This window comes from Mobula hypostoma, chromosome 14 (assembly GCF_963921235.1).
Source record: "Mobula hypostoma chromosome 14, sMobHyp1.1, whole genome shotgun sequence".
Lineage (NCBI taxonomy): Eukaryota > Metazoa > Chordata > Chondrichthyes > Myliobatiformes > Myliobatidae > Mobula > Mobula hypostoma.
Genome location: NC_086110.1, coordinates 43656588 through 43683800, shown reverse-complemented (window position 1 = coordinate 43683800; position 27213 = coordinate 43656588). Strand labels below are relative to the sequence as shown.

Sequence of the window (27213 nt, the reverse complement as noted above, 5' to 3'; positions counted from 1 at the left end):
GATGAACAGCATCAAGTCCCTGGGTGTCAACATCTAGGCCAAGCACATAAACGCAATCATGAAGGAGGTTTGGCACATTTCTACTTTCTAAGATGTTTAAGGAGATTCAACAGGTCATCAAAGACTCTGATAGAGCTCTAAAGTTGTACACTGGATTTCCTGCACATCTGTAAATGTTCATCGCCTAGTATGAACACTCCAACGCACAAGAATATTACAGTCTACAGAGAGTGGTAACTCAGCCAGTTCCATCACTGCTCCTCCCACCCCCTCAAGGATATCGACAAGAGGCGACATCTCAGGAAGCCAACATCCACTGATAGGACTCACCGCCTGGGTCATGCCCTCTTCTCATTGTTGTCCTCAGGCAGGAGATGGAGGACCCTGAAGATTCATGCCAAAAGGTTCAATAACAGCTCCACCACCTCCCCCCCCCACCCCTCCCCCCACCACTGGCATCAGGTTCCTGAAATGACTTGTAAAAACCTACTTCCTACTTGGACTATATTTCATTCGACTCACTAATGTCAATATGTTTATGTTTGTTTATTCATGCAATTTATGCATAATTTATGCTAATTTGTGTAATTTATGTTGTCATATTTATAATATACTGTGCAGCTGCTGCAAAAAGCTAATATTGGTAGCGTCTATAGACCATGACAATAAACCTGAAGTTGAATCTGTGCACATAGAAAGATAATTCTGATAAAGCAAAGCAATTTATCTTAATGTTCTTAATTAGATTTAGGACTGTGAGGTGTTCAGAATTAAACTGTTTTTCAATGACACTTACAACCACTTCAATTCAAAAGGCTTTGACAGTAGCTGGTGGTCAAGGGCTATTTGAGTATACTGGGGTAAGATTCTACTCATAGCCCACTCTGCCTCACATGACAAGTACCAGTATATAAATCAACTCGGCTGGTCCCCATCGGGTTAAGAGTGGGCAGTTGCTGCAGCTGCTGTGCAGTGAGCCAACTTCAGGACAATCTAGCCCATGACGTCAACACGCAAAATAGTCTTCAACATAGCAGAACTCAAAGATTAGCTCTAATATCCCCCACATTAGTAATTGATGTATTCAAGTACACTGTGCGGCTTAGCAACTAAGCCCAGCGAAGCCATTTCTACCGACAGGAGAAGGGGCAAAGGCATGTTACTGGCACCTCAGAACCAGTCGCTTCGGGCAGATGGAGCTCATCAGCTATGGTTGGCAGCTGATCTAGAAGAAGGAAAAATCTGATCTCAAACTCCGCCACTCATGCGGAAGGCTTTAGGAGTGAGCCCCGAGGACAAATCCGGAGCTGGAGTCCCTAAGGCAGTCCGACATGGATTTCAACGGCGACTGGCAACTCTGGAGACACTGTAGATGCCAAACGGTGTTGGTCTCTGCCGTTCCAATGGATCTATCAGCTGCATGGAGAAGGGCAGCCTGCTGCATGGGCAACACTTGCTGTCCACATTGTACTGCTCTAGCTTGCATTATCAGGTAGACAGCAAGAATGCAATATTCAGGGTCAAACCCGACCGAAGGAGTGCCCCCCACTAAAGCATGAAAATGAACCACTTTTGCTTTTAGCTTCCAGAACATGAAGTCCTTTTGCAAAGCCTGGAACATTCTGTGTTCTGCACTGTGTGGATAAGCAGCTACATTGGTGCTCATCTATTACCGGACAAAATGTACAATTACAAATGCAATTAATACAATAAAAGTAATCGATTAAACTGCTGATGATAAAATGAAAACATTGGGTTCTAGTTAATTTTGTTCATCAGCTCAAAGACACAAATTATGAATATAGACATTTAATGCTGAAAAAAAATTATGATTGCACGGAAGAAAACTATAAAGCATCGATATAAGTTATTGGCAGAAAGCATCCTGAGGGTGCTCATGTTAGCCACAATAGCAGACAGCAGGAACCTAGTTTTGAACAAGGTTTAAGCTGCTTTACCGTGGGGCAGGGCCAGGAGAAACACTACGGACAGCAGAAGTCAGGGTATGTTGAAAGGAGGGGAAAACAGAGACAAGATCAAGGAAAGATGAAAGTAAGGGAAGAAAGAGGAGAACCACAGATTGTGGGGAGGCAGCGATCTGGTGAGGAGCAGATACGTGGCAGACTGAAATGCCTATAGCAATGGATCAACCAGGGAGTAAGAAACGGCAAACGCTATGCCACATGGACCAAGCAACAATATGAAAACACTACAACTGTACAAAATTACAGCCAGACCACATCACACACAAATTTTCAATTAGGAATATTTTAATCTAAAATATTTTCTGCCAATGTGAAACCCTACTCCTGCACAAAGAATACATTGTTTTTTCCCCCAAAACATCGTGACTGGAAATTTATGTTAGCAAACAAGGACCAAGTGTTTACATAAATTAAGGGATCTGTGGTGAGACAGTGATTTTATAATAGGGAAGGAGAGTGCATTCATGGGGAGCCGTGAGGGACAGAACTTTCTATTCAAAGTGGCATCCGGAGGCAAGTGTTTAGCAAGAAGTTGTGTTGGGATGGGGAGTCCATCTTCAAAGATGCTGACCTTGATTGGCTGAGGAACAAGGGAAACAAACTGCTTTCCAGTTTAAATAGCCTTCTTAATTGATGAAGGATTAATGAGAGCAGACCAAATCTCTACCACTCTATTTTAAATAAAGTAGAAAATTAGTTGCCTTTTTTTCCCTAAATAATTTCTTATCAGCCTGCTGGCTGAGAAACACATTTGGCTTTAAGGAGAAACGGGAGGCTGGTTTGCCCGGAACCACACCGTGGTCATCTGTCATCCACACTTATAGTTCCTGGATGTGAAGACCCTGAACAAGCTAGCACTCTGCAACCAATTGGAACTGGTGAGAAGAAGCTGATCCTATGCCAAGTAGGCCCCAGGTAGCATATATAATCAAAGGGATCACACACAAACTTTAGAATTAGTGACCGTCGCTCTAATGAATCATACCAGCCCCCGCTGTTCATAAAATTAAGGGATACAAGTATATCTGGACCCTCCCTTCAGCACATCACTCTCTTGTCACTGAGCTCAAAGGCAAGTCCACTGTCTGAGGTCTGATTGTTGGCTTCTGACTTTCAGGATGTTTTGGACATGTGTAACAGGCAGACGTGCTCTCTGTGAGAATTTGAGGCATGAACCTTTCCCTTCAGCTATCAGCTAGCAAGTCTTAGAGCTTGAAGTCTTAGGGAGATAATATTTGATAAATTTCATCATGCAAATAAAAAACTTTTTTTTTCTATGGGAACCACTATGGCATAGTAATGCAACTACAACAGCAAAATGACCACAGACGGTTTTATTCTGATAAATCATTATTAAAATCCTTCTAACAGACATCACATTATTGCCACTAATGAAATTACAGCTCAGGGCATCTGAGTTTGGAGTTCAATTCTGGCATCCTCTGTATGGAGTTTGTAAGTTCTCCCTGTGAATGCATGACTTTCCTCCGGGTGCTACGGTTTCCTCCCACAGTTAATGTACCAGTTAGTAGGTACATTAACTGGTCATTGTAAATTGTCCTGTGATTAGGCTAGGTTTAAATAGATGGGTTACTGGGTGGTGTGGTTCATTGGGCCAGAAAAGTCTCTTCCATGCTGTATTTCTACATAAATAAACCATGGTTATATGTTTTTTTGTTCTCTGCAGGTCTGAACAGAAATCTTATTAAACAATAAGAAATCTAATATCCATTTTGTTAAATAGTTCTATAATCAAATTGAATCTATACTTCTTGTACATTTATATGATGTTTATACTTTAAACATTCAAATTGTGCTATTTATTTATTGCTGAAGCCCATTTCCTGTTCACAAAATGGTATCATTTTAATATTCTCCTGTGTCACTACTACCTTTTTATAAAGCACAGGATTATTTCTTTGAAATTTATTTTTATATATTGTCTTTCATAAAGCATTCTTCATGACATTGGCAATATGGTACACTGGCCTGTGGATTATTATTGGAACAAAAAAGCTTCTCAATTCCTAAGGTCCACTGATTACACGGGGTAATTTCTCAGTCCATCAGGTCAGGGACTTTGTCTCCAGCTCTGAAAGTCTGCAGTGTGGACTACAACCTTGAAAATATAAACCAAGTACAGTTGTTAAAAACCTCCTGGTGGTACACCATGGGTGATCTTGGTCTGTTAAGCTTACTTGGTAAAATTAATGGGATAGAGAGTTAATTTCCCAAAGCTCGACTCCTGAAACTGGTCCAACATAGTTTTGCCTCCCTAAAGAGGCAATACATATTCTGATTAAATATTGGTTGCAGGAAGTACCATGCTGCAGGAGAAATAGTAGGCCCAGAAAATGTTAGTTTCACCATTTGGGGGTTTCTCCTTTATAGAAGCCCTGTCACAACACATCTAATTTATGTCAGGAGGTAACCAAATTCAGAAAAAGGAATTAAATGGCTATCAGCTTCACAGAAACAAGTGTACTGCCCCATTTATTTATGTGACATAGCAGTGCCAGAATACCAACCACAGCTCAAAGCAATCTACCTCTGTGTTTCAGGTTCAGGTAATGCTGTGCTGGCCTAGCTCAGTACTTTACTGAGGACAGTTTGACTTGGTATCGGCAGGTAGAGACTGTGCCGAACTGACACTTCACTAGGAACTGGGCATGGGAATTGAGCAAGGGTTGAAGCATGATTTTGAATGTTGATCTTAAGGTTGGCTTGGTATTAACAACAGGATTTGATACTTGTCAAGAGACCGGACAGAGAACAGTGGCCAGGCTCTGATGAGGTTTCAGATAGACGGGGAGCTGTGGGTCTTGGAGTTTACAAGGAATGTTTAACACCTTCAGAGTACTTTACAGTTTGGCTCAGTGCTGGTGGCAGGACGTGATACTTGGTGAAGGAGTCCAACTGTTACTTTGTTTGGAGCTTGGGGAGCTTATCCTTGGATATTAATCCATGCTTGTCCCAATGCCACAATCAGGTCGAGGGCTTCTCCAGGGATTGGATAGAGAACGTTCCCAGGGCTGGGGAGCAGCTTTCTCAGGGCTGGAATCATTTGTCTGAGTTCAACTGTGATCACATAACGGGTGGCAGCAAATCTTTTCACAGGCTCGGAATGTGGAGGTGGACATCAACCCCAACTCTGTGTCAGTGTCTGGGTGTGATGTTCTGCAAATGTCTGCAGGTTGTCAGGTATGGGAATCAGTATGGGTCCCTAGATTAGGGAAAGATTCAGATTGGCTCTGGTGGAGTTAGGTTTGGCTTTAATTTTGATCCATATCAGGCTGTCGTAACACAGCACTGCAGGCCAACAATAGATGTATAAATCCTCAGAAAAAATAAACAGAAAATGCTAAACACACTCAACAGCTCTTATAGGACCCGTGCAAAGAGAAACAGAGTTAACATTTAACGTCAAAGACTTTACGTCAGGAGCCAATACGTCAGTAGAGAAGGCGGTGAGAGGGAAAGACAGGATAAAGGGAATATATTTGGTATGAAAAACATTTTGGTTTGTATCAGAAATATTACAAGTCTGGTCTCTTTACCCAAGGAATGCAAGAGAGGTTAACATTACTGTTTTCTGTGATGAAAGGTTTGCCAAATGAGGATAGATTTGAGTAGATTGAGGTTGTATTCTATTGTCTTCAAAAGGAGAGCAGACCTCACTGAAACATACAAAATTCTTAAAGGATCTCACAGGCTAGATGCAGGAAGACAATTTTACCCTGACTGAAGAGGCACAGTTTTAGAAAAGGGATAAGCCATTTAGGATTCTGAAATTCTTATGTTCTTAAGTAAATAATACCTGAAGGTTAAAAGTGAACTTTATTCTTACTCCTAGATTTGTAAACCCAACTTCTCCCCAATCTACATCCCCTAATTATTGAGCTTTCCCCTAAATGAAGGGGGGTTTTTGTGTTAACTCTTTCTATGAGTTTCATAATTTCTTTACACCTTAATTAAACAGGACTCCTTTGTTTAGAAATCGAGACCTGTTCCGGCAATACCTTCTCTCAACTATAACTCTCTGGCCCTCTGTGTCAATTCCCTCTGCGTCGTCTCTACCATCACATTCTGTAGATTTTGCTGGGCCGAATTAGTGTTGCAGAATTCTAGCATGAGCACTCTGCTTTAGCATTATAAGCCTCAGTCAGTAAAAATAAATATCCTGTATGTCTTCCTCACATTTGTTTATTCACAGAAAAACAAGGGGAATACAAATAAAATGTAAACTTGCAAGGTTACACCTGCTCTTATTATACACTGCATGGGACTTACTCCAAGTCAGTGAGAGTAAATGTCTTAATGCTAGAACATATCGTACTTCCTGTCAAACATATTCTGGTGCTGAAACCTATGGATGAGCAATCTCTTCCCTGCAGATTTTAATTATTGTTGGTGATTTTAAAACAATAGATTAAAAAATGAATACCAGAAAATGCTGGGTTTAGTCACCAATTCAGGCAGCATATGTGAAGACAGAAACAGGTTTGTTCTTTCATGTCAATAATCTTTCATCATTATCTTTAAGTCAATGACCTTTAAGTTACAGGAGGCAAGGTGGGTTGAATAGAACAAATGAGATATCTGTGATAGTGTGAGAATTAGAAGTGTCCAGGTGATACAACTGCTGTTCATAGCATTTGAGAGAGTGATGAATGCATGTTAATCATAGCCGGTCTGTCTGGAGAAGCGCACAGAGGTCAGCGAAGGCGAAGAGTAGAAAATGCCAAAATAGAGGCGCAGAGCAAATAGTCGCTAGAAATCTGAAATAAAAGGGAATGCTGAAATTAATCAGATGAGGCAGCATCCATGAAGAGATAAAACTGAGCTAATGTTAGAAGTTGGTGACCTCATATCACAAAATTGTCGGTTCTGACACAATACAGGAAAACAATGTTTATCTAAAATTGTTGAATTTAGTACTGAGTCACAAGTACTGAGAGACATGCCTAAATGGAAGATGAAAAGCTGTTTCTCAAATTTATTTGGCTTTGGTAGGATCATGCAGGAGGCCAAAGGCTGAGTTCAGGGTTGAGAGGGATAAGAAATTACATTGAAAAGTAATTTGAAGCTTAGGGTGACCCTTTCAGACTAAATAGAAATATTCCTTTTCATAATCCTATACTTCTTTCCTGTGTTTCCTTTTCTACGCTTAATCTGTCATTGTTTTAAATATTACGTTAATTCCTAATTAAATAGCATTTCTTCAGGATGACTAGTTAAGGAAATAAATGGTAGTATTTCCTTCCCAGTCCTATTCAACACAGCTCCATGCATTCCATCCTACTAATCATAAAGTGACTCTGGGACAGTATATGTGCAATGAATGCAATGAGAACAAAAGCCAACTCAACACCAAATTCAGTCTGAAAGACAGAAAGGTGGAAAGAAAGAATGGATTGAAGGAGAAAATAACAAGCAAGTTAACCTGAAAAGAATAAAATCTACATATGATAATTATGTTTCAATTCACAGCAGTAGGAATGGCAATGATCAATGCCATCAAACTGTTAAGTATTTTTCCAAGTTGAAATGAAAACTTTCTATGGCAAGTTTAGCTCATTCATAAATGGATAAAGACAAGGATTAAGTTTCTTTGTCATGTACATTGAAACGTACAGTGAAATTCATTGTTTTGCATCAAATCAAGTCTGCAAGGAATGTGGCCATTGCATGCCCACAGCTTACTGACCCTAACCCTAACTACATGTTTTTTGGAATGTGGGAGGAAACCGGACCACCCAGAGGAAACCCACACGGTCACGGGGAGAGCGAACAGACAGCGGTGGGAATCAAACCCCAAACGCTGATTAGTGGCACTGTAAAGCAATTGCACTACTGTGTCGCCTGCAATGTAATATCATTCAGGGGGTTTCAAATGCGATGAGAGAAAATAACAAGGTATTTCATCGAAGAAAATGGTGCACTGAAATAACAACTTTTCGATGTTTATAGCCAACAGTCCCTTGACCCAGCTGTGCGGTTTTCATATTTAGAATAGAGAGTGCTGTTTGCATCTGATTTTTCAAGAGCAAGATTGATGCTTAAAGCTAACGTTTTGCAGATGCAGATTTGAGAACAGAAAATTCCCTTTTCTGTACACAGGATTACAGAATATTTGGATACAATGGATTCTGGTTAATTCGGCCATTGGTTAATTGGGACAACTCTTAAAGAACAAAAAACTAGGTAATGATAGAGATCTAGAAGATTATAAAGCTAGCAGGAAGGAGCTTAAGAATGAAATTAGGAGAGCCAGAAGGGGCTATGAGAGGCCTTGGTGGACAGGATTAAGGAAAACCCCAAGGCATTTTACAACTATGTGAAGAGTAAGAGGATAAGGCATGAGAGAATAGGACCAATCAACTGTGACAGTGGAAAAGTGTGTATGGAACTGGAGGAAATAGCAGAGATACTTAATGAATACTTGGATTCAGTATTCACTACAGAAAAGGATCTTGGTGATTGTAGGGATGACTTACAGCAGACTGAAAAGCTTGAGCATATAGACATTAAAAAAGAGGATGTGCTGGAGTTTTGGGAAAGCATCAAGTTGGATAAGTCACCGGGACTGGACGGGATGTACCCCAGGCTACTGTGGGAAGCAAGGGAGGAGATTGCTGAGCCTCTGGCAATGATCTTTGCATCATCAACGAGGACGGGAAAAGTTCCAGAGGACTGGAGGGTTGCGGGTGCTGTTCCCTTATTCAAGAAAGGGAGTAGAGATAGCCCAGGAAATTATAGACCAGTGAGTCTTACCTCAGTGGTTGGTAAGTTGATGGAGAAGATCTTGAGAGGCAGGATTTATGAACATTTGGAGAGGCATAAAATGATCAAGAAAAATCAGCATGGCTTTGTCAAAGGCAGGTCGTGCCTTACGAGCCTGATTGAATTTTTTGGGATGTGACTAAACACATTGATGAAGGCAGAGCAGTAGATGTAGTGTATATGGATTTCAGCAAGGCATTTGATAAGGTACACCATGCAAGGCTTATTGAGAAAGTAAGGAGGCATGGGACCCAAGGGGTCCTTGCTTTCTGGATCCAGAACTGGCTTGCCCACAGAAGGCAAAGAGTGGTCGTAGATGGCTCATATTCTGCATGGAGGTCGGTGACCAGTGGTGTGCCTCAGGGATCTGTTCTGGGATCTCTACTCTTCGTGATTTTGTATAAATGACCTGGGTGAGGAAGTTAGTAAATTTGTTGATGACACAAAGGTTGGAGGTGTTGTGGATAGTGTGGAGGGCTGTCAGAGTTTACAGCGGGACATTGATAGGATGCAAAACTGGGCTGAGAAGTGGCAAATGGAGTTCAACCCAGATAAGTGTGAGGTAGTTCATTTTGGTAGGTCAAGTATGATGGCAGAATATAGTGTGAATGGTAAGACTCTTGGCAGTGTAGAGGATCAGAGGGATCTTGGGGTCCGAGTCCATAGGACACTCAAAGCTGCTACGCAGGTTGACTCTGTGGTTAAGATGGCATATGGTGCATTGGCCTTCATCAACCGTGGCACTGTGTTTAAGAGCCGAGAGGTAATGTTGCAGCTCTATAGGACCCTGGTCAGACCCCATTTGGAGTACTGTGCTCAGATCTGGTCGCCTCACTACAGGAAGGACGTGGAAACCATAGAAAGGGTGCAGAGGAGATTTAGAAGAATGTTGCCTGGATTGGGGAGCATGCCTTATGAGAGTAGGTTGAGCGAACTTGGCCTTTTCTCCTTGGAGCGATGGAGGATGAAAGGTGACCTGACAGAGGTGTACAAGATAATGAGAGGCATTGATCATGTGGGTAGTCAGAGGCTTTTTCCCAGGGCTGAAATGGCTAGCATGAGGGGGCATAGTTTTAAGGTGCTTGGAAGTAGGTTCAGAGGAGATTTCAGGGATAAGTTGTTTTTATGTCTACACAGAGAGTGGTGAGTGCATTGAATGGGCTGCCGGCGGCAGTGATGGAGGCGGAAATGATAGGACCTTTTAAGAGACTCCTGGATAGGTATATGGAGCTTAGAAAAATAGAAGGCTTTGGGTAAGCCTAGGTAGTTCTAAGGTAAGGACATGTTCGGCACAGCTTTGTGGGCCGAAGGGCCTGTATTGTGCTGTAGGTTTTCTCTGTTCTATGTTCTAACAGAAACTAATTGATAAAATAGCCAGGATTCCCTTCATTTATTTGGGACAGGAGACTGTTGAACAGTTTCTTACTAGCGTCATTCGCATGCACTCGTGCAGTCGTTAGACCCTTTGCTGTGTATAGAGCCACCAGTTTATAAATAGAGTCAGTTCTGTGTGTTTGTGTTCAAAAAGCAGTGATTTTTGTCACTGATAGTTGGTGAGAAATAAGCGGTCAGGCAATTCAGAACTTTTTTTGCTCATTGTGGTTTCAAGTGGAAGGGCATTCAGGACATCAGCAACTACTGGACAACACCACCTGCCTGTGCTGGTGATGCCTCCCTCCCAGATGCGTTGAACAACTTCAATGCTCATTTTGAGGTGGAAAACGACATGTTGGCGAGGAAGACCAGCCTTCCTCCAAATAACCAGGTGCTGTGTCTTATCGTGGCCGGTGCGAGGAGAACCCTATGCAGGGTCAACCCACTGAAGGCTGCTGGACCAGACAATATTCCTGGCAGAGTACTTAGAGGGTGTGTAGACCAGCTAGTAGATATTCTCACTGACATCTTCAACATCTCCCTGAGCAGCGCCGTCGTTCCTACGTGCTTCAAGGCCGCAACCATCGTCCCCGTGCCGAAGAAGTCTTCAGTGTCCTGCCTCAACGACTACCGTCCAGTTGCACTCACATATCATCATCATGAAGTGTTTCGAGAGGCTCATCATGAGGCACATCAAGACCCTGCTGCCCCCCTCACTCGACCCCCTGCAGTTCGCGTACCGTCCCAACCGTTCAATAGACGACGCCATTACCATCACCCTCCACCTGGCCCTAACCCACCTGAACAAAAAAGACGTGTACGTTCAAATGCTGTTCATAGACTTCAGTTCAGCATTCAACACAATCATTCCTCAGAAACTGATTGGAAAGCTGAGCCTACTGGGCCTGAACACCTCCCTCTGTAACTGGATCCTAGACTTCCTGACTGGGAGACCTCAGTCAGTCCGGATTGGAAGCAGCATCTTCAACATCATCACACTGAGCACGGGGGCCCCCCAGGGCTGTGTGCTCAGTCCACTGCTGTTCACTCTGCTGACCCACGACTGTGCTGCAACACACAGCTCGAACCCATCATCAAGTTTGCCGATGACACGACCATGGTGGACCTCATCAGCAAGAACGATGAGTCAGCATACAGAGAGGAGGTGCAGCGGCTAATGGACTAGTGCAGAGCCAACAACCTGTCTCTGAATGTGAATAAACAAAAGAGATGGTTGTTGACTTCAGGAGGACACGGAACGACCACTCTCCGGTGAACATCGACGACTCCTCCATTAAGATCGTTAAGGGAGCACCAAATTTCTTTGAGTTCACCTGGCGGAGAATCTCACTTGGTCCCTCAACACCAGCTCCATAGCCAAGAAAGCCCAGCAGCGTCTCTACTTTCTACAAAGGCTGAGAAATGTCCATCTCCCACCCCACATCCTCACCATATTCTACAGAGGTTGTATTGAGAGCATCCTGAGCAGCTGCATCACTGCCTGGTTCAGAAATTGCACCATCTCTGATCGCAAGACCCTGCAGCGGATAGTGAGGTCAGTTGAGAAGATCATCGGGGTCTCTCTTCCCGCCATTAGAGACATTTACACCACACGCTGCATCCGTAAAGCAAACAGCATTATGAAGGACCCCATGCACCTCTCATACAAACTCTTCTCCCTCCTGCCATCCGGCAAAAGGCACTGAAGCATTCGGGCTCTCACGACCAGATTATGTAACAGTTTCTTCCCCCAAGCCATCAGACTCCTCAATACACAGAGCCTGGACTGACACCAACCTACTGCCCTCTACTGTGCCTATTGTCGCGTTTATTATTTATTGTAATACCTGCACTGTTTTGTGCACTTTGCACAGTTCTGGGTAGGTCTGTAGTCTAGTGTAGTTTTTGTGTTGTTTACGTAGTTCAGTGTGGTTTTTGTATTGTTTCATGTAGCACCATGGTCCTGAAAAAAGTTGTCTCGTTTTTACAGTGTACTGTACCAGCAGTAATGGTCGAAATGAAAATAAAAAGTGACCTGACTCAACTCGAAGAATTCAGACTTGGCAATGCTAGAAATGGCCAGGAGTGTGATTTCACTACTTCATCAGGTTAGGAACCATGAAGAATTTGAAGGTAACAACAATCTTCTTGAAATGAAAACATTGTATGAGGGCAGCATGAAGATATTTGCACTGATTTTGTTCGTTTACAGATAGTCAGAAGAACACGGCAACATACACTGGATAAGTTCCTCTGTTGATAACTATTAGGAACTATTAGTTTTATAGTCATATAATTGTATTGGTAGTGTTCTAATTTGTTCTGTATTTCATTTAAATAGATAATTGTTATTCAAGTAAATGGTAGATCATCTTTTTTAAAAATACCTTTTTTAAGCATTTCCATGAAACCACTAATTGGGCAGCCACTTAATTGGGTCAAAATGTACTGATCCCAACGTGTCCCAATTAATCAGAATACACTGTGTCCTTGCTTAATTAAACGAAAACTGCCCATTTTCCAAGCAGGAGACATGATAAATTTAAAACAAAATTATATTAAAAATCTAAAAATTACGTAAAATGCACATACCTTTGCAATAGACGGTACAATTGGCTGTTTCTTCATGCCCTGTTATTTTCAGTTGCCTTAGCCAGCAACGTTCCTCTTTTAAATGCAGAGGTGTAGTAACAGGCTGTGAGGAGACAAAGCATCTAGTTTAGTAAGCTGTTTATTATTCAACCATTTTTTCTTCACCTAAATTTGATACACTGCAAAATCAATTCAAGGTTACACCAAAGCTCGAAAAATATGGTTAACAGTTCTGATTCATTTAAAGCTAATGACTCTGTTGCAACCAGTGCATCTACACATCTCTCATCTATGAGAAGAAACTTCATTTGCACAATTCCAAAGTTGTTATATTGAGTTCTGTTTAAGATAGAGATTCAATTGTTAAACCAAGAGGGATTATCACTCTGTTGCAGAGTGAATCTTGTTACAGATTTACAAAGCTAACATTGATGTTAAGAGGAAATCGTTTTGTATCATCGTCAAATTGCGCAAAAAATGCACACTTAAATATATAAAACGCAATAAAGTAGTAACATTTCTAATTACACAAATATTTTTATCAAAGAAAATTCATTTATACTATATTTTCTTAAGATTTTGTTCAGTCAAACCTTTTAGTAATAAATGCAGAATCTCATAAACTAGCACTTTGAAATGTGCAGAAAATTTAAGTAGGCACGTCATAAGAAACATTGAGAAAATACTGGATTGTAAAACTGAATTATATTAGTATTTCACCTTACGTATGAACAAGTGGTTATCCAAACTTTTTTTTAAAACAATCATTCTGAAAAGTGCAGAAAGCAAATACTCTACGAAATCAAAATACGCTGCTGTTGAATGGAGACCCGGAGGTGGCCTGCTCTGTATGTGAGAGTGAGTGGGTGGGGAGCTTGTTTTGCTGTTGTTGTCTTGTTTTGTTTTGTTGTTGCTGCTTGCGTTGTTCTGCTGAGTATTGTGGGCGTGCTACGTTGGCACCAGCATGTGTGGCAACACTTGTGTGCTGCCCCCAACATGTCTTTGGGTGGGCTGGCTGTTAATGCAAATGAAACATTTCACTGTATGTTTCAATGTACGTGTGATAAATAAATCTGAGCTTGGTTGAAGTCCCACGTGACGATCGGGAAGGCATCAGGGTGCACTGTCTCATGGCTTCTGATCAGTACTCAGTGCCTCTAGTGGCACCATTGTTTTAATGGGTTATTTACTTACAAGGTTATTCCTTCATCATCACTCCAATTTTAAAGAAAAATTGTTGGCTGTTAGACATTACTAATGGAGTCTGCAGCTTGGTGCTAGTAAATGGTTATTAACCAAAGTTCCCACATTTTAAAAATAAAGCATGTTACAAAGTTTGTGATATTCTTGACCTTCCTTTTGATAAATAATATAACCAAAAAAAATCCTCACTGTGTAAAATAAGCAAGCAGCCACAAGATGGTGCCAGTGACGGACTTACCCTTGCACCCATTTCAGAATTTCTTTTCCTGTCTAAGCAACGTCACAAAATGTATAACTCAAAGTACAGTTGGAGCAGACCCAGATTTAACAATGAATTAACAACAGACAAATCATTTTTATGTTTAGACTATCAAGCTGGAATGATTGCTATGCAGCCAGATTTACTAAAATCAATTCATAGTAAATTATTGCACACAAAAAAAAACTCAACGTGGATTTGAATGGTACTGTTAATAAAAAATGCTGGAGAAACAGTGAAAAAGGTTATTGCAAGCAAGTTATACAATAGCACTTTTCCTGGAGTATTCTTGCAACAGTAGTTCCATTGCAAATGTATTTAGTCATAACTAGATCATATCCTGGATCTATATTTGCACTGATCACAAGTGACGCATTAAAGGAAGTGACAGACAATATTCTTCAGGAATCATAGGGTGGCTAAAGTGAAATTGGCAGCATATCAGAGAAAACAGGGATGCTTGTAAGTGAGTGTGTTTGTTGCCATCAATAATATTCTAGGGAAAAAATATATTGTTATTCCACGATTTCACATTCTGCCTATTCCAAACCAAAGCAAAAACAATTTAGCTTCCACCTAGACATTTTACAACCTTTTTTCATGCCAATGAGTCTCATCATTATTCGAGGGGTCCGTGAACTCCAGGTTGGGAACCCCTGCTCTAAAATGAACATCTTATTTTCCACCCTCAGTGAAATTGCTCTTCCCTAATTTTTCATTATGCTAATGTGCTCTTTTCACCAAGTATCTTATTAACAGTCAGCTTTCATGTTCCTCATTACGAGATCATTCCCAACCTCTCTCATTACAGACTCTGCTGTAAAACAGTAATCCCTACACTCTTCCTCTCCCCCACCATTGCACCCAGTTCTGAAGAGAGGTTGCTGACCCAAAATATTGACTGGTTGCTCGTTCCACAGCTGCTGCTTGACTGGCTGAGTTCTTCCAGAATTTCCATTTTTATTTTGAGTTCCTGCATTTGCAAATCTATTTCTTTTTCAACTGAAATGCAAATCTTATGACACAAATCCTAAGTGATAGAGGTTAAAAGGAAAGTGCAAGAAAACAAGGTTAGGCTCTTAGTGCTTTCAGAAAGTCAGTAAAGACAAAGAACTGCACAGCCCTTCGGACTATAAATTTGACGATTCCCAGTGATTAGTGCACTAAATGTCTCAAATTAGTAGAATCTCATTAGCTATGAAGAACAGTCATCAAGAGAAGTTGCCCCTCCAAAACGCAATAATTTTTGCCTGTGCACTTGGCAAAAAAAAGTTTTAGTCCCTAGTCTTGCTGTTATATCTGCTTCTGAAATTACTCAATGCTTGACAATGATGCTGATGTCTGCAGTACTGAAATCTCTCACATCCTTTTCCAATGAATGTTAATGATGGTGAAAATTTTAATCTGGGATGATCCCCGAGCTGTTGCTGAGCTGTTGATATGAAATCCAATTATTCAGCCTCAAACCAAGAATTACAGTCATCACTGAGAACTCATCAGTGCAGTAGCTGGTGTTCAAATCCCGATGCAATATCCAACATTCACAGCAAAACCCAAGTTTAACCAAAAATAAAACATCTTATTTATGCATAGGAGAAAGCATGTCTTAGATTTGATATGCTCTAGTCAGCTAAATATGATTATATTTCAAGCTGCAAATTAAAATCTATGGCCACCAAAATCCTTTTACTAAATTTGATACTAAAACTTGGTTAGAAAAGTTAGCAACTTTGTTTTTCTTAACTGTTCATCCATTTTGGGATGGTAAAGTGGGGAGAATGGAATTCAGTTGAAGAGGACTTCCTTGTAAAGTTAGATTGTTATTTATTTATTATGAGAAACCTCAAAAGCAAAACCAGTAGAAGTACACTACATGCTACAGCAGTTAGTAAATATAGGTTGCATTAAGATCTATTGATAATCTGAAATCTGTGGAAGATAAAACTGAAACCAGACCCAACTTGCATTTTACGAATCCCATCCTACTGCTGGATTACCAAAGGTTGTCAGATTCTAGCCATATTAATTAACAATTCAGATGCTCCACTTGTAGTTACATTATGTAAATTTTCTATCCGATGAATTTCCCAATCTTTTTATGTTTGTTAACAGGCATGATTATGTTGTCAAATAGCAGGGTAACTGGATAATAGGTTTTATTATCACCACTAGAAATGGCCTCTCTCAATTTTTGATTTCAATTTCCACACTTCCAGCTTCTAATATTTTTCTTTAATTGCCTCTTCATGTGATCTTGTACAGTTACAGGAGCCAATAAACAAAACTGTGTCTAAAATGGGAATCCATGGCAAGCTAAATGAGCCACTGAACTAAAGAAACTTCTTGTAATCCAGCAAGTTTTAAAAATAATAAGAATGCGTGAGTAAGGGGGAGGGCACAAGCAAAATATATTCGCAGAAAAAAGATCTAAGGAAAGTACTAGAGTAAAAAATTGCAACTAATCTTGCTGGATCAAATATACTACAAGTGGATGGTTAGAGCAGTACAATTGAAGAGAGTGCATCTTTGAAAAACTGAATTTTAAATTCAAGTCAGCATACAAATGCAAATTAAATTCTTTGTACAACATATGGGATAATGGCATGTTCAATCAAGATTAGAAATAACTCTTTAGAACCCAGTTTCAAATATGGATGCAACATATAGCTGCCTAAATAGAATTAAAGATTCAGAAAGAACAAAATATTCACTAGAATTCTAATACAGTATCATGTTTTCAAGATCACAGCACAAAGAAGCTTGTATAATTATTACAGTGCCGTGTTTTAAGAAAACAAAGCTGATTACTAAACCAGTGAAAGTTATCAACAATTGTCCATCTAGTAAAGTATTTGAAATACCAATTCCACATACATAACAACATTAGAGAAAATTATTCAAAATTTACTTTGCAAAAGTGTGCTCACCTGAGTAAAACATACAAATTACACACTATTGGCAAAGTACATTTCATTAACTATACCTTTAGTTTTGATATGTATTTTGGAATTTCTTGTATATTTGAAATTTAGAAACTGATCATTAAAATACTTGAGTATAAAAAACATGGTTCTGGTATCTCAACTTACAATGTATACCATACTTTTATAGAGATGAAGGAAAACTATGACAAGAGCTTAGCGCTGGTAATATTAACCAGACTGTCTCAAATACATATCATACACAAACATGTTCCATACCACATCTTTATCATCTACTTATCACTAATTTATCGGGCTTCTCCCCAGCGCACTAGAGGCTCAGATACTTGAAGCTTGCTGAGCTGTTTAATTTATCACACTTTGTAGTTCTGGAAAACATCCATCAAACTGTTGAGTTTCTTTAGAAGGAAAAGAAATTTTAAGAGTTTTTAGGAAACTTCACAGATAACATAAACAGAACACATAACTACAGTGTAATATCAGAAAGTTTTAATACAAGCAACCAAGTTTAATTGCACTATCAAGGAATTCTAACAGGAAAATAGTTTGCCAAAAATACAATCTGATAATTGGAGAGTTTTAAATTCTGAACATGAAAAGAATTGTACATTTAAAATAGACTGCTATAGAAACAAATATAACATGTGGAATAAGATTTACATAAGATAAACATTTAAATAACCTTTAATTATCTTGTGCATTTTCAAGGGATTAAAGTCTCAGCAAAAGGTGCTATCATTAAATTAATGCAAGGTACTGTCGTTTTCCTTGTTTTGAGATTGCACGTTCTTTACAATAATCTATTGCCACTTGGTAGTCTAGCACCAAAAACAATAAAACTACATGAAAATGAGTCAATTTAAAAAATATACATTCCTGTAAAATTCATAGTTCAACTACCTACCAGCAAAGATCGATCAAATTTTTAGAAGATGGCTAGCTGAAGCTGTCATTACACTATAAACCGGTCCCACAACCCACACAGAAAAGGGTCAGGACATTTTACAATGAAGTGACTATTTAAGCACAGCGGTGTTCCCTTCTTCCTTGCCATCACAAACTGGTCTTAATCACAAGCAAATACACAATGAACCTTAATGTGATACTAATTATCTGCCTCCACAATGTTCAACCCATGATCAGTGAAAAGGAGAGAGAAAAAAATCACCCATCCATACTTGCATTAGCATCAGAGTTGGAGAAGCTCTCCTGTGATTTCTTACACTTCTTCACCTTTTGCTCTCAGTATCCTGCAGCACACTTAATTACTCACTTTCCTGACTTTTACTATTCTTCACCCACCCCCCCCCACCCCACCCACTGATCTTCCTTTTGCAAATGACTTTGCCAAATTATTTTCAGGTCTTCCTCATTCTGCTAAGCCTGCCTTGCCTTACAAGTTCACCCTCTCCCCTGTTTAACAATGAAGACAATGCTGCATCAATGGGTCTGTTAGTCTATCCAACATGTACACCAGGTACAGAAATGAGAAGATGTCACGGTTCAATCCCCTGCCTCTGCTGTGCTGCATGATAGCACCCAGAGAGGGAGTTGGTATGATACTATTAGTATTATTACATTGGGGTTAAAAGTGGAAAACAGGGCAGCTGTCCTGTTATTGATCATCAGGACAATTGCCCATTTTAATAGTCTATTAAATCACTTTTGGAAGTATCTTGCAAAATCAGTTTTGATTGGTAGTTCTGATTAAATGTGAAAGTGACTTTTTGCAAGAAAAATAACAAGAGCTTAAATGCTAACAGTGGGCCCCTTTGTTTTTAAATTTCTTTTTCACTGTGCTGTAATTCTGATCAGTGGCAAGTGCAAGCCTTGGTGCTGTTCCCCAGGATACAAATGACATGGAATAGACAAATAAACTCCATCTCTAATTACCCAGGAAGGGACTTCCTGCTGAAATTCCAGTTCTACCACTATGACTACAAGTACTACAACAGCAATACTTCAACATATGACACTGGACTCGGAGCAGGAGTGCCATCATGTGTATGGGTGACAAGCTTTAAAGAAAACCATACTGCCTGCCATTTCACAACTCATAGGGAATCATGTCTTTCTTTTGCATCAGAAGATCAAAATTGCGTTTGTAAAGTTGTACCATAACCAATGCAAAAGTAGCAGCTTCTTTCCATCTGCTGCTATGGTACATGCAGAGGATGGTTACATCAGCTGAAGGTATATAAAAATAGGAAACCAGGATATATAAAGACATATTATTATGGTTCTCAGAAAATGAGCTTCTCATTGTAGCTTCAGTTCTTTTAATTGCTTAAATAGCTACCAACTTAGTTAACATGATTATGATAATTCATCCAGATATTATGAATTTAGTCAGATGGTCATCTCTGAAAAGGAAAGCTTAGTTATCGTTCCCAAATTAACCGATACAAAATAATCATACTACACCGAAGCAATTATTTTTGTTTTTAAATGTTTAATGCATAATGTTTACATACTATTTTAAATTATAATAATGCAAATTCTTCATACATCAGGAAAAAGAAAATCCCAAAAGAATTACAGAAATTTAAGACAGAGAAGCAAGGTCATTCAGTCCAATGTGTCCATGATGGTCAAAGAGGTTTGACATAGGCTCATCTTTGTAGCACCCAGTTAATAATCTCAAACAATCAGCTGGCAGCTGAAATTAGAACTTCCTATAGTTTCACTGTCATCATCACTAATACAAAACTTCTATTCCCAGTTTATTTAAATCCCCCAGCTGCAATGCCAGGGTTCAAGCTCATCACTTAAATTTGCTGGTCAGTTTTCCTTCAAGTAACAAATTATTTTACAACTATATAGCTTCCCACACTGATTTTATATAGAAGCTATTTTACAAAATGAGAAAGCGAATCCTTAAATTGCAACATTACAAATCCAGTTAATGGTAATTATAACACGAGGCACTTTATCAGCTGCTTTAGAAAATCAAACCTTACTTTTGCTTGTTGAAGGTTGCAGATTTTAGTCAAATAGCTAGGTTAAGAGGAAGAGATATCATTACTTCAATTTGGCTCATCTTGGCATATTGAGGACAATGAGAAATATCTTTTTTTAAACCAAGATGCTTAATTCTTCTTTAAAATCCAACAGGCTATTTCATCAAAGCTTGTTTTGTTTCTAAACAGCTTATTTTTTCCCCGTGGCTACGCAGGCCTATTGACTCTTGCCCTTGACCCAACGATTTTGCAGTGATAGTTTAGAAACTTTCAAGTAGCTGATAAGGATTTGTATAGATTAACAGAACCTGTTATGACTGAGAGTAACACAGACCAAGCAGGAATGACGGCTTTAAAGAATATTTTAACAATTGTAGAATTATACCATGAATTAGGCTTGCAGTAATAACTGGTTCCAACAAATTGTTCAGGACTAACAATCCTTTTAAAATACCATTTTCTGCATAAAGAATATGCTGGAATGGTTAACACAAAAATCCAAAAAGACTTCCAAAGACTCCCTTATTTTTAATATTGAACAATTAGTGTATTTACATTCCAGATATTGTCAAAACAGCGATTTCATTACTTATTTTTAAATACAACATTGTATGGCAAATACTCTACAATCAAGTCATATAGGGATTAGGTCAGTTCACACACTCTAATTACAGAGATTTGAAGTCCTAAAATAGAATGCATTTCACAGCTTTACAACAACCCAACCGATTCTCCAGTCATGAAGTTGTTTTAAAAGCCCAGTTTCTGTAACATCAGTAATATTTTAGTAAATATATTAGACCTTTTTTAATCAATTGTGATAACTTCACTTCAAAGACAAGTATTGCATTAGAAATGCATTTGCCAAATTATGAAGAATTTTTACAGATTTTTGCTGCTTTGTTAATTGACTGATTAATGAACTCCTAATTGAGAAACTGTTGCATCTATAGTGAACTGAAATATTCTTCTGCTTATTATATAGCGGGAATGATAACCCTGCTGCCGGAAATCAACAAATATGTAGATAGAAGTCTAAATCTTGGAAATGAACAAGTATCAGCCAGAAATCAATCATTTTTGGACTTGGTGTACCAACAGCCTCCCAGAAGCATGGCGCCTGAGTGAGATAAAGTACAGACTAGAGAGATAAGGGTTAATCTGTATTTAATTCAAGGAGATGATGAACAGGACATTTAATGAACCCAGAAATATAGATGCTTTTATGTAATCATGCTATGTTCTCACAAACCAGACAACCATATAGTTTTGTTAATTACCAGTTTAACTATTTTCTCTTATCAGAAACATTTGTATGGCCAAAATTAAATTCAGAATGTCACCAAATCATACAAGTTTGTAAAACCCAGTTCTAAGTTGGTCACACACAATAAACATTACCAAGTAATCTGTTTATAATTTAAACTTGAAATGTTATATTCTTTCTTGCATTTGTACTGTATATTGTCCACAAGTTTCCAAAATTCTAATATATATGCAAGTAAAAGTGATTGTAATCCTGTGTGGAAAAATACTGTTATAAATGAAGATTTATTTATACAAAACCTGCTTATTAATGAAAACAACTGCTGGCTTTTCACTTTTAGAAACTGGGTTTGAAACTAAATCAAAGGAGAATAAATTTCCTCCCACCCTGGATGAACACACTCTGATAAGATTTCTTGATGTCAACATTGGTTTTCCAAATCAAAAATGTTCAATGTCTAATTCTAACAAATACATTTTTTAATAACTTGAGTGATGAAAATTGACTATGCAATATCTTATGTTAGATCTTGAGAGAAGATAGATTTCAGTTTCTTATTAAGCAGAGTGTCTTTACAAGTACAATTTATTCTAAGGGTTATTATCAGTCTGGTGAGACTACTAAGGGGGGTTGATTCTCATCCACCATTAACATTTGGTTAGTGGAATTTCATGGAAAAACAGACCAACTACCAAAAAACACTTTTATTCTCCTCTGTATAGGTAGCACATCTCAACTGGTCTTTGATGGCACCTGACTATATTCAAGATTATATTTCCAAAGTTTGCCATCACTTCAGTTATCTATCCCAGTCATATTCCCAAACTGTCCCAATGAAGCACATCAAGTTTGTGGAAAATTATCTCAACTTTCATGCAGCCACATTGCAATTTCAGATAACCAGCCTTTCCAGTTTGCATCAGAACTGCCAGTTTAGATGAAAGGTAATTGGTCTGAAATATTATCTCGGTTTCTCTCTCCACAGATGCTGTTTGACTTGTTAAGCATTTACAGCACTCTCTGCTTTTATTTAAGATGTCCAGTGATTCAATTTTATGTATTACTCAGTTCCAGCATCATTTTTCCATCTCTTCTAATTTTTATTCATCTCTATTTATTTTTTTCTCTCTGAGATGGATTTTCTGCAATTAGTGTGATTGTGTGACTGTGGTGGCAGAGCCTGTTTCTGCTTTTCTTTTTACTTTCCACACTCCCTCTTCCCTGCAACATAACACTCACTTGACTTTAACCTTTTCTCAGTTCTTTGAAGGTCAATGTTTAACAGTATCTATCTCAATTGATACTGCCTGACGTGCGACAATTTCCAACATTTTCGAAATTGGGGGCATAAGAGTATCTGAATGCAGCTCCAAGGGTACAGCACAAATCTGTTGTAATTCAGACTAATTGTCAATCTCAAAGAATCGACAATATGGCTTGCATGGAATAACTTCATCACATTAATTAACATTGAGGATGTGGGAAGGACTGGTTAGAGGAACACAGCTGGAATGAATTAAAGAAACCTTTACTCTTAGTTTTGCTTTCCTTGATCTGGGAGCAGAAGATACCCACACTGAACCATTCCCTAGCATAACATACCTCACACTGATAAGCACCAACATGCTAGAATTGAATTGCTTTGTTATTGCCACAGGTACTGAGGTACAGTCGTGCATACAGATCAAAAGTTTGCACAGTGCATCGAGGCAGTTCGAGGTAAGACAATAAAAGAATTCAGATTAAAGTGCAACAGTTACAGAGAAAGTGCAGTGTAGGTAGACAATAAGGTGCAAGATCAAAACAAGCTAGATTGTGAGGTAGAGTCCATCTTATCATACTAGGGAACCGGTCAATAAACTCACAATAGCAGCTAGTAGATGTCTGGTGGTATGAGCTTTCAGATTTTTGTATCTTCTGTCCAATAGAGAAGGGAGACGAGGGAATGTCGATGTGGTTCACTTTGGAGTTTACATAGATTGGCTCAATATTTTCAGTTAGGTGAGCTGCATGCACCCAATTTTTGACCTGCTAAAAGTATTGCACAGAGCAAGGGCAGGAGCTTGCTGATTCCAACAAGATGGGTTTCCTGTGATACTAATGATATCACTTTGATACAAAGGCCATAATAAGCCCTGCTCTTCAATCACCTGAAGGGAACGAGCAGCTAACTAAAAAACATGGGAAAGCAAAAAAGCTGCCAGTGTAGGAAAACTGAAATAAAAATTGAAGCTACTGGAAAAACTGGGCTGGTCAAGCATCATCTGTAGAAAGTGAAACAGTTAACCTTTCAGATCAAAAAACCTTCAGCAGGTGAGATTTTACAACATTTTCTATTATGCGCAGGTTTAACAATTTGTGGAAGATGATATTCAGAAATATTCAGTAACAGTTTAAATCAAAAGTTTATATGTTATTAAAGAATAAAATATTTTCCATATATGCACCCCCCTCTGAGTGAAGGGAATATAACACAACTCCCTTTTAAACCTATGCATACTTACTGCCCGTTATGCCGCTGGTGCCGAGGGCAGCAATGAAGGTCCTCCCTCTCTGTTTGCCCTCAGCCATCTTCTCTACTGTGCCACAGCTGTGGGTCAGGGTCCTCATTTCTGCCCCTATGGTATGGCGCCATAGACCAAATTGTCTTTGGTCTCCCATGTTTCCTCGGCCCTTCAGGGGTCCAATGAAGTGCTGCCTTGATGATTGAGTTGGCCTCTCTTCTTATCACGTGCCCAATCCATCACCAACGTTTCCTTCCGATGGTTGTGGCCATGCCACTGAAGGAGTAGGGCCAGGCTAGGGACTTTTCTTGGCCAGAAAATACAGAGGATCTCCTGGAGGCTCAGGGTATGGAATGACGACAATTTGGCAAGGTCACTCTCTGTCCTGCACCCGCATTCTGACCCATACAGGAGTGTGGAGAAGACGCAGCTCTGGCAGAGCTTCACCTTGGTGTGGACGCTGCACCTGGTTGATATCCATATGTTACTCATTGATCTGAAGATGTTTCTAGCTTTGTGAGTTTGCACTGGATGTTGTCCTTGGTCCCACCATCCTGTCGAATGATGCTGCTCAGCTAGGTGAATCTGCCAGTGCTGGGTAAGTCGACACCATATGCCTTGACGGGAGGAGGAGACTCTACATTGAGGGTCATGGTCTCAGTCTTTCTCTGGCTGACTCTGAGTCCAACTAAAGGAATGCATGTGATAGTAATCTGAGGTCATGTGCAAAGTCAATGTCTTCTAAAGTTGAGAATGTACCCTCTAGTATTTTAAATCCCTTTCTCTGGGAAAAAGTCTGTGTGCACTCACCCTATTGATACCCCTTATATCTCCAAGGTAATCCCTCAGTCTCCTACACTACAAGGAATCATGTACTAGCATATACCAGATTTTGGAACAAGCCATGAACCCATGAACACACATTACAGCTTTTCCACACTATTTACTTATGAAATTTATAAATGTTTATGTCTGCACTGTATAGCAACAAACTTTGTGACAATTATCAGTGACAATAAATCTGAGTCAGGTTCTGAAATTATCCCAAAAATCAGGCCCTTTAGTCCGTGAGCCAGGACCCCAAATTTGGGCCACCGGTACCAGCTGGGGGGAATAATTCTTATAGTGATTTTTGGCAAGGTATACATCCCTAGTGCTAGAAAATATGTGACAGCACTGCAGCGGTGGTAGCTTTCTTGCTTGCAAGAAGAACCTGGTATGGACACTTGCAAGGCGAACAGATCCAGAGAATCAGACAATCCCAAGCTGGACTGGTTTTAATATCAGCACCAGGGACCAAGAACCAATCTCACAAGACACAGTTGAGCACCAGCCACACAGCTGACCACAGCATTTGAAATCCTGAACCAATCAGAGCTAATCAGGAAGGAACTTCATCTAGAAACAATTGTGGTAGTCATGGATCAAGCACTCTATGCAAAAGCCACTGAAATTGCCTGGAAGCACAAAGAGCACTTCTCCAACATTCTTCTCAGGATGGGGACATTCCATACCATATGTAATGCCTTAGCCATCCCAGGAAAGCGATTTCGGGATGCTGGTCTAAAGGACGTATGCATAGAGGCTGGAATTGTCGCAGACAGGTCCATCAATGGAGTCCTTGATGATAAACACTACAATCCTGCTGTCAGGGTCCACAACTACATCTATGAAGCACCGATGAGACTCGCATGGGCAGAGTTCATACCATGGGTTGAGGACAACGTTCCAGAGGAATGGGATGATCAAATCATTCTTAGACCATGTGAACGACATGGCCAGTGACTTGATCCAACAGAAGTTGAACAATCTGCTGCAAAGTCCACTCTTAGCTGAGCTGATAACCCTGTGGACAGACTTTCTGGAACACCTCCGTCACAACAATGGAGAGCTATCCGCATTCTGGATATCATACGTACATGGTAGAGAATGTAGTACTTGGGCTTCTGCGCGCCTCTCGTGAGGGGGACTGGGAGTTGCACCTCCATGCTATAAGAACCATGATCCCATGGTGCTTTGCCAATGATAAGATGAATTATGCCAGGTACCTATCCCCTTACTTTGCTCAGATGATGAACCTCCCAGAGAAGAATCCTTCTGTGTATGAGGCCTTCAAGACAGGCCAATTCTCAGTGCAGCTGTCAAGTAACAGCCCCTTTGGGCAGATCCCTGTGGACCAGGCTATTGAAGCCACAGTGAACAAAGACATACAGACTCCTGGAGGCACATCACAGTTCAGCCTGAATGCTGGAGCTATCAAGCGTTACTACATAACAGCTGAGCACCACAGTGCATTCCTGGGACAGTTAAGGGAGATGGTGCAAGGCAACAAATCAGAGCTTTGTCATGCGGAGCTACAGCGGCCAAGAATCCAGAAAGATGAGGAAGCAGTTTCAGCAGTGGTTAGCCTCATACATGAATGGGTCAACCCATTTGCAGAGAAGCGGGACCTCATTAGCATCTCTATGGCAAAGGCAATCCCCAAGGACATTGCCTCTGATCTGATGAAGACATATGAAATTGGTGAGCAATACTATGCAACTTTCAATGATGCAAGACTAGAGGAAGACCTACTAGCACGACCCAATGAAAACCAACAAGCTGAAACCATTCAGTGACATGTGTAAGAAGAGAGAAGTGAAATCAAATGGGAGGGCGATCATCTTGAAAGCAGACAGGTCTTCGTTTGGACACATCATAGTGATGGCACAAGGGCGCAGTCTACGTATGGAGGATATTCTTTCTCTCTTGTATGCCCCAAAAGCATCGACCACCAAGGTCAGTGAGCTCAGGTATCACCTTTTCTGTGCCAAAAAAGGTGAAATCGAAAGTCATCAACTCCCACCATGCAAGGACTGATTAACAAAACATGCACAGCGAGCCAACTACCAGGCTGGTATATGGAGAAGATGTTTGGAGAAGTACCCACACGTGCCAAGCCCTGTTGGCAGAGGATGGAAGATGGAGAGAGAAGAGGAAGCTGAACAGTTGGTGGTGCACTGGATGGAAGGCCAGCCAGCACCCGATGCAGTCCTGGATCTACTGGCCTGTAACTGTCCAAAAAATGTTCACTCCCAAGATGTATGTGTGTTGCAAATGGCCTCAGGTGTACTGACATGTGTAGACTGGCAGACTGAGAACCAGGTATCCACCTCAGAGTGTGCAAAGTTCAGGTGAAGATGTGGAAGACTTGGAAAATTATGATTATTAATAGGTTATGAAAGTATGGAAAGCAGTCTTTGATTAAATATATTCATTTTACAACCAAATGGGGCCTAGGTTATGGCCGTGTGGAACCCCACATTTGAATTATTGTACTGTAATCCTGTATGCTATCACAAAAC

The 27213-nt window shown here is 40.0% G+C and overlaps 1 protein-coding gene across 6 annotated transcripts in view; it reads right to left on the bottom strand.

Moving 5' to 3' along the window:
* Positions 1 to 27213, bottom strand: part of zfpm1 (zinc finger protein, FOG family member 1) — a 215001-nt gene that overhangs the window by 22410 nt on the left and 165378 nt on the right. For all 6 annotated transcript variants that reach the window (XM_063067020.1, XM_063067023.1, XM_063067022.1 and 3 more), the window contains one exon: positions 12735 to 12837. In XM_063067020.1, coding sequence (XP_062923090.1) covers positions 12735 to 12837 — 103 coding nt within the window. The remainder of the gene's footprint in view (positions 1 to 12734; positions 12838 to 27213) is intronic.